General features: G+C 30.5%; 1 protein-coding gene across 1 annotated transcript; it reads right to left on the bottom strand.

Annotated features, from left to right (window-relative positions):
* Positions 1–466: 466 nt before the first annotated feature.
* Positions 467–2,902, bottom strand: IAA7 (indole-3-acetic acid 7). The gene is made up of 5 exons (XM_011075183.3): positions 2,471–2,902; positions 1,659–1,882; positions 1,398–1,533; positions 1,157–1,218; positions 467–766 (listed from the first exon to the last, which is right to left on the bottom strand). Exons 1-5 carry the CDS (start codon positions 2,764–2,766, stop codon positions 729–731), a joined length of 756 nt encoding a protein of 251 aa, XP_011073485.1. The 5' UTR covers positions 2,767–2,902; the 3' UTR covers positions 467–728.
* Positions 2,903–9,265: the final 6,363 nt, after the last annotated feature.

Raw genomic sequence — 9,265 nt, 5'->3', positions numbered from 1 at the left:
TCTAATATTGGTCTATATTTAATCGTTAGTTTTTGATCTTTTAATTACTAAGGCTTTTTTTTTTTTAGTTTGTCTTATCAAAACTATATTTTCAATCATATTTTGTTTTGCCAAAAAACGTAAGGTATTTTCTACTTATGCACTTTTCCTGCCGGCATTGCAATGTTTACAAACTTGAGGTGGAAAATTATAATTTTCAATTCAACAAGGACGTACTTAGAATTAACTCAAACTTTAGGGGTGAAAATATAATTAATAATGCAAAGGAATACTCCCATGAGCATGCACATGGGCTTGTTCCCCTCAGTACTCCAGCTGGGGGACTATAATATTTAATAAATTTAAAATAATTGAATAATTAACGAAACATGAAGAATCTTGCAAAGACAGACAGGGATTTTTGCATTTAAATAAGCAAAAAAGAGGAGACAAAGCACAACTGTTACAGCACAGAGAACAACACAAATTAGTGCATGAAAATTAAATATAACAAGCCAGACAATTACAGACGAGTGCGTCTGCTTCTTGTCCAAATTAATACCAACTTGTCCAAAACAGATCTCTCATATCTATACATACGTCTACACTTATAAGATACAGACACGTCATTGAAAAACCCCAAAAATAAAAATAAAAATTAAAGATAAAAAATAAAAAAATAAAAATAAAAGTAGTACTGGCACATAGCAAAGAACAATTCCTCCATCAAAGAAAGTTGCATGGTTTCATCAGCATCTGCTCTTGCATTTCTCCATGGCTCTTGGTGCTGTTTTTGATAGAGAGAGAAGATAAAATATTAATTGTGATTTGAATAGAACCCCAATAATTTAATTGTAATAGTAGGTAAATCATGATGAGCTCTTCTGAAGTTTGTCGTAATTGCAAATACTTATCGTTATTTAAAAGATTATAAATATCGCCCGCTGGAATAAATGGATGTCTGACAAAAGTCCTCCTGTAACCGGCTGTTACGATGAGGTATTTGCTAGACGATCGTCAATCATGAGGGGTATTTGTAATTTTTCAAACAATGAAACAGTAATTGTAATTACGACAAGTTTTATAAAAATCAACTGTAATTTATCCTAATTGTTTACTAAACATTTAGGATTTGGAATATGAGATTAAACATCAAAGTAAAATAGAGGTGACATACCAAGACCAATTGCTTCAGATCCTTTCATAATTCGGAGGCGCTTGCACGAATCGACGAACATCCTGCACATAATTTAATATTATATATATATAAATAAATTCCTTGACAAAAAATAATTTAAATTGTTTTTTTTTCTAAGTTTTGGTAATTATATTTAAAAAAAATATATATTAGCTACATGATTACAAATTATTAATTAATGTAATAATTGAGAAGTTTAATGTAATTAATTAAGACATACTCCCATGGTACATCCCCCACGAGCATCCAGTCCCCATCCTTATCTTCATAAGTGGGCACATACTCAGAACTGTTCAATAAGTCCATCAATTTCCCCTCATTCATGAAGTCTATCATTCCTTGGCTCCCATAATTACCTATAAAAAATAAATAAACAAATTCTTGGAAATTAGAAATTATATAATATTTGGATATAGGATAAATAAATTTTTTTAATTAATTTTTAAAATTATACTATAATTTACTTTAATTTTATACTTACCGGCCATCGTGAAAGCACTGAACATTTTGACTAAGGCATCGGAGAGTTCTTGATAGCTCTTGTACATTTTCAAGTCGACTTTACGGAGATAGGGCGCCCCATCCATCGACACCTTCACAAAGGCTGCACCGCCACTGCATGCCGCCTCCTCTTTGTCGCTCTTTTGATGAGACATTGCGTTCTTCCGGAACGACCGGACCGGTGGCCATCCCACCACTTGTGCCCTAATATCCAAAAGTTATTTATATTATTGAAATTTCTTTATAAAAATGCAACTAGCATAGTACTATTATATAGTTTGATCTTTAAAAGAGAGAATTTATATACTACTTGTATAAGATTTTATAGGTAAATATTGTGCATATATGTATGTAAAAACACTATAAGAAAATAGTTTAATACATGAAAAAGTTTGAAGCTTATAAAATCAGCATCTAACTAATTAATAAGTAAAATTTTCGATACTAATCTATATTCTTTAATACAAGAAATTTACTTGCCGATGAATTTAGCAATGAAAGTTTCATACTAATTAGCTCGTCGTAGATTTTTTTTCCCATATCTATTGAGCCATTTTTTTTTATAGTGAATGTGATCGTATAATATAAGACATTACTACATATAAATTAGTAATTACACGTGTATCTGTATAAATATACATGATAATACAGGCGTGAATGGTAACGTCTTCTGCTATTGAACGAGAGATCTTGGGTTCAAACCTAAATACGTGTGGTCTGGACAATGAAATATAAACACACATATGTACTGAAATTTTTTAAATAAATAAATAAATAAAAATGAATGCTCACTTGGCAGGTGGCTTGATGGGATCCTTGGGAGGGAGCATAGGGTTCTCGTGAGAAGAATTCTTGATGTTCTCCTTCAGATCCAAAGCAGCTGGTTCATTGGACTGATGAAGTTTGAGTTTCAGATCAACGGTCTCAGAGAAGCCTCTTTTCCCGGTGATCTTGATGGGGTCAGTAGCAGTACTCTCACCTCCTCCGCCGCCGCCGGGGAGGCCGAGGCAGAGCTCAGTTTCTTTGAGGTTCAGGCCGTCGTCGTGCTCCTCCGCGAGCATGCCTGCCATGTTCCGGCCAACTTCCATACAGACGCCGCCGCTGTTTCGACCGTTGATTTTTGATGGATTTTGCCTTCTTCTTCCTCTTGATTATAGATGGTAGGTAGAGAGAGAAGTGTGTGTGTGTGTGTGTGTGTGTGTAATAGTAATAATATGATTGGGAGCAATTGTGTATGACTTTCATGTGCATATATACCAATGGTTGCATTAGTCTATCAAGTTCCGACCTGTTGTGTGCCGACACGTGGAATATATTTAGTATATTCATCTCATGGGATCAAGTGCATGTTACTAAAATAATTAAAGTGGTTTTTGATTAGCCAAACACAATTAAAAAAAAAGAATAATTACAGTCCCTTCCCCTAATGTTTGAAATAATTACACGTAGTTCCCATGTAGTTTGAAAAATTATATCTAACTCTCTTAAAGTTTGCTTCCATCTAACAAATAAGTCCTTTCAATCGTCGAAATTCACCGAATTTGCTAATATTATCAAAAAAATAAAAATAAAATTATATTTAACTCCAATTGACTTATTACTAACTTATTGAAGGTTAAATATATCTTTTTATAACCAAATTCCTCTTATATATCCTCATGCGTTAATGCATGTGAGAATGTATATCTCCACCGTTACAAGAAAAAATTGTTTGACCTGCAATAAATTAGTAATAAGTCAATCGAAGGTAAATATCAATTTCATTAATATCAGCAAATTAAGTGAATTTTGACCAAACGAAAGACTTATTTGTTAGAAGAAAGCAAATATCAGGGATACTAGATGTAATTTTTCAAACTACAAGGGGTTTACGTGTAATTAGATCAAATTTCAGGAGAAGGGAGTGTAATTATTCCTTAAAAAATTAATTAATTCCCTGAGTTAATACCTCACCTCTTTGTAGGAAATGACCAAATTATCCATGACATATTTCATAATTTGTTGGTACCAAGTGAATGGTTTCTTACCATCAAGGTAGAGTTCGAGGGACGATTAGGTGGTCCATTATTGGTACTCAAGATGCGGAATGGGTCAAGTTGGCTAATCGATCGAGAATTAGATTGAACTAATAAAATAATAGGCTGGGTTGGCGTAGGTCCGCTTGGGATCTGGTCGATCCCATTTTTGAAACTTGGGACCAGCCCAGCTTAGTGGCCCAAGACCACCTAGTCCTAAGTTAGGTCTGGTGGGCATATAAAATTATTTTATTCTCATAAATTAACTATTCTTGTAGCTTTTTTATACTTTTGAAACTCTAAAAATATTACCTTTATTGTTCTACTTGTAAATTTTCAGTATTTTAACTCATTAATACGGTTTGTTTATTTTTTCACTAAGTTTGTTAATGTAAACTTGTTCATCAAATTATTATTTAAGTTCATCGTACAATTTTAACTATTACTATTTCTAGTTATGATTTTTTATGTGATTTAATATCTGATATATTTTTTTATAATACAACCATAAATTTAAATAATTATTCAAAAGAAAATTCCTATTTCATAAAAAAGAAAAAAAAAGAAAAATAGGCACATTCAGACCTGATTCGGGCCTAGTCCGGTCTTGGTCCAAGCCTCAATCGAACCAGTTCATGGGCTGGGCTGGGCCTATAAGTGGACCCAATTGGGGCCATTTAAAGGTTCATGACTTCTCTAGGACCGATCATAAACAATAGTGAACCGGTCCGACTAAATTTTTTTAGGATGGTCCGTCTCGGTCCTGAGCCAATCTGGCCCATTCTATATACACTTTGAACCAATATCATATTTCTATAAAAAAAATAAAATCATGGGTTCGAGTTTAAAGAACGTTGGAGAATCAATTTTGATCATTTAAAAAAAAAAGGAAAATGACCGTAATAGTTCAACTTATCAATTCATAAATTAAAATGTCATAATTCAAAGTATTTGTGATGGTGATACGTAAATACATCTACGCACGGTATGTTGATAGATCCAAATAAAAATTTTACAATATCACTTGAAAAAATTGTATTGTTAGTCCCATGTATTAGTGTCATTTTCAATTTAGTCCCATCTATTATGATTTTTTCATATTATATCCCAAAAATAAAATTTTAAATTTTAATCATCACATATATTTCCGTCCATAAGTAACGGAGCCATTAGTAGCCTCATGCATATTTTTTATTAATTATTAGACAAAAAATACATGCGAGGACTAAAGAAACTTTTAACTTGTGAGATGCAACTTGAGAAAATCACAATAAATGAAACTAAATTAAAAAAAGCCCTGACATATAGAATAAAAGTGCAATTTTCTCAATACACTCATTATGAAAATAATAAAAAATATTGTATTAAATTAGTGTTATGTGAATCTCATACACAGTTAATGTAGCATAATTTTAACACCATTTTGTTGTTTTAGCGCGCTCTCACCCTCTCGTGTAGAAACATACAACACCTTTGCTATAATGTCTCAGGTGCTGTAACCAATCGATACAATAACTATTTGTTGCTAGTTAAATAAAATCAACGTAAATATTTAAGTTTTGATTATAATTTATTAATATTTATCATATTTAGGTATTGGTAGAACATTGATATGATTTTTGGTTATAATTAATGTTTTAACCTCGCTTGCAAAAACAACGGCTAATAGCTGTTCATAACAGTAATTCTTACTATTCATCATGATAAAAAATTATATTTCTTCTAGAGAAACATGTATATAAGCTTGTAATGGAGAATGTTGTCGATCTTGCAGTGAGGGTAATGCAATTATCCATAACGCTAGCAAATGGGGTCCAGCATTAGCTGACGCTTGTGAGGCAATGCAAAAAAAAAAAAAAAAAAAGAACACACTGATTCCTATTGGAAACTTGGGACGGATTAATGAAGAAATCCGTCTCCAGTTAAAAGTTTTGACAGATTTTCCAATAACAATAGAACAGTCGCAATAGACCCTGTTGGAAAGTATTTGCGGTTATCAATGGACAACTCTCCGGTCAAATTCGAACAGAATTTTCAATGATTGTTCCGACAATCTGTTCGTTGTTGATTTTTGTAAGTGCGATAAGGGTGAATTACAAGGATCTTCTTTTAAATTTATTATAATTACGAATACTCTCTCGTTATTTGAAAAATTACAAATACCCCCTGATATTTGACGAAATTATTTAATCCTTGGATGGAAGTATGGAATTATCAACTTTGCCCTCATTGTATTTAAAATAAAAATTTATAAAACAATCGAACGGGGTGAATGAAAAAATATAAAAAAAATATTCACTTAGTCCATAAAAAAATCAGAAATTTTTAAAAATTAAATAAAATTATAATTTCTAATTCACAAGGGCATTTTGGTCAGTTCACAACAAAATATGAATGAAAACCTAACGAATTGAGCTAATTGTTAGACGAACATTAAAATTAGGAGGTACTGGTAATTTTTCAAACAACGAGAAGGTATCCGTAAGTATGCGAAATCTCAAGAAAAATTATTGTAATTTACCCATTGCTATAAAAGTAGGACTTTGGAAATATTCGTCGCTATTAAATTATTTCTTGTGTTTCTGTACGGAAAAAAGATCAAATTTGATTTTTTTTTCTTTTTTCTTAACAATAGAGATAAAAAAAAAACAATTAACATGAAAATATAAAATAAATGGCGACTCATGGCATAATTAATCGAACCAACTTTTAATGAATGTGGTCCATGGAAGAAAACCATAACAATAAATTTTGTTCATCCAACAAACAGCCAAACTCAAAAAAGATTTTTGAATAATGTATATTTTAAGTTCAATGAATTCAGAAATGAATTGACTAATCATATGTTCTTACATACTTTCCATGTGTTTTCACGTGTTTTTTTATGTTTTTATTGACTCTCAAATTAGACGGATCGAATTTTTTATTGCAATATTATTTTTTTATTTTTTAATCCGTTCAATATAAACAACACGTATAAAAAATTTTCTCAAAATAAAATATATGATATTATTTTTATATACCTAACGTGTATATATTAAATCAATGAATTAAAACATAAAATAGACTTTACAACGAAAAATTCAATCGGAAAATTAGGTAAAAGGGTTCCCATCTTAGGGATGAACTCTTCCTTAGTTATGCTTAGGTTTGACACAAGTTAGGGATTTGTCTTAGTTGTTTCGACCAAATCAGGCAACTGTCTTTCTCATCTTAGACATTCATAATCCACTAAACATACAATTCCATGAAATTGTTTTGCTAACAACATTTTTGTTCTTTAATGATGTTTTAATTAGGGCCCACATGTGTTGACTCAACTGATAAGAACGGGCCATTTTTTTTTATTTATTTATTTTTATCAAAGATTGTGTTCAGACAATTCTTTCTATGGGTAACATGTGGTATTCGTGTAAGCACATTACGAACTTGTGAGGTTTAATTTAATCGACGAAATTGAAGTCCTATGATCTTATAATCATGAGTCAAACTCTATCAATATATGAACGTTGGTCTATTTTTAAATATATAACATAATATGTAATCAATTCACTCACAACATAAAATAAATAAGTTTAAGCGAATTGTGATCTTTGGGGTAACCCTAACGGTGATTAGAGTCAAACCCCGCTTAAGCTTTTTGTAAAGTTAAAATCGTTTTTTATTTAATGACGAGTAGCATGAAAATTTTCATACTTTGTTGGGTAATTAACTAAATTAAAAAAATAGAAATAAGTCTTTGATAATTTGAAAAATTCTGTTATTTATTAATTAATCGAGTTTTATATTCACATTATTGTGTTGGTTTTTATTTTTGCAAATAATATTTTAAGGTATAGTCGACTTTTTTGTTTATTAAATACCATTTAATTAAATTATATAACAATTAATTACCTAGAAGTTATTTCAAGAATCATATGATGGTCTTTATACTGATGCATTGAAAAAAAATATAATTTTTTGTTATAGTCAATTACTATAGTAAAAAAAATTCATTGTGAATGCAAATTAACGCTTACGCAGCAAGCGACGGGATTATATTAGTCAAAGCTAAAATAATAACAAATGTTTGGACCAATTACAATTAAAAATTATGACAAATATTGATTAATTGTTGTAAAAAATATAAATTTTGTATTTATTTTATTTGATCGTGATTAGTAGTATTAATTTACCATGATTTTTAAGTGATGACTGTTTATAATATAAAAAAAAAAATGCAAGCAACCCCCTTTAATATGCAAATAAGCAAATTACCCCCTTATGAAAAAATAAATAGTAATTTATCTCCCTCTATTTTTTAAAATACAATAATTTATCCTCCCTATAATTTTTAAAATGAAGCAATTCACCTCCTTGTATAAGGAGGTGAATTGCTTCATTTTAAAAAGTATAGGGGAGTAAATTGCTATATTTTTTTTATAAAGGAATAATATGCTCATTTTCAATATCACATAGGGATAAATTGCTATTCAGCCTATAAATTTTTTTTTCTAGCGATGTCGTTATGACAATATGAATAAAATTTGTATTGGGTTTATTTATTTATAATTATATTTTTATTGTTGTTATTACCATTGTAAATTTATAATATATATATATATGTATATATATATGCGTAGACATGTATGTGTGTGTGTATACGTACGTAGGAAAAAGCTTCTTGCAGGAAGCTGTCCATTTGCCATTGTGCATATGAACACATGAACAAATCATTCATGCATTGCCCAGATATTTTATATATATATATATCTCTGTTTATTATATACCAACAAAAAGCTTCTCTCTCTCACACACACACACAGAAACACACACAAATGATTTGATGTATGAGAGAAGAACGAAAAATTTATAATAAATTTTATCAGAGAAAGGAAAAAAGGATACATGTAATAATCAACCAATTATTGATTAAAATGTAGTGAACACGTAACGCGTGTGATGTCTCCGAATTTTGAAGCTTGCAGACATGAAATATCTCCCACTAGTAATTGCTAACTCAATATCATTCATCTTTCCACAAATTGTTTTTTTTGTAAAATCAGTGATTATATAGTTATGTGGATATCAAAAAATTGAAAAATGCATTTGATGTATACTGGAGTTCAATAGCAATATAAGGATTGAAGAATTTTTACGAAAATTTTAAGATGATTTGCAAAATAGAAGTTATCATTCCGATACTTAAGTCAATAAATAATTTACGGAGAATAAGAAAAGGAATACTTGAAATAAGAATAATGGTGCGGTAATTGGAGTGAAATAGTAAAATCCTGAAATATAAGTGAAGATACGTGCAGGGAATGAAAATTTGAGCAAGGATCTTCCTGTCGACACATAGCAAAGAGTGTGAGAATGAGTGGCACAAGTTACCTTTATGAGTGTGTATGACCTCTATTTATAGGCGATTGGGAGAGGAATTCGGAGGTTAGGTGCTGCAAGTGATATGGCGTTTAAAAGTTGTGTGTTTAGCTAATTGACAAGAAAACAAATAGATATTTTGACTTGTCTTGATAAAAATATGACCATTTGAGTGTGTCATGCCTAGTCAACCCGAGTTACGTGGAATTTG

Source organism: Sesamum indicum, linkage group LG3, assembly GCF_026168435.1.
Source record: "Sesamum indicum cultivar Baizhima isolate 11 linkage group LG3, ASM2616843v1, whole genome shotgun sequence".
In the NCBI taxonomy this organism is placed as follows: domain Eukaryota; kingdom Viridiplantae; phylum Streptophyta; class Magnoliopsida; order Lamiales; family Pedaliaceae; genus Sesamum; species Sesamum indicum.
Note: the sequence above shows the minus strand (reverse complement) of the source record. Positions and strands in the feature narration are given on the sequence as shown.

Excerpts from the sequence above, each read along its gene's own strand:
- IAA7 (XM_011075183.3), bottom strand. The coding sequence starts at position 2,766 with ATGGAAGTTGGCCGGAACATGGCAGGCATGCTCGCGGAGGAGCACGAC. Across the intron at positions 1,534-1,658 it reads CAGTGCTTTCACGATGGCCG|GTAATTATGGGAGCCAAGGA; the intron begins GTAAGTATAAAA and ends TATTTTTTATAG. Across the intron at positions 1,219-1,397 it reads GTGGGGGATGTACCATGGGA|GATGTTCGTCGATTCGTGCA; the intron begins GTATGTCTTAAT and ends AATTATGTGCAG.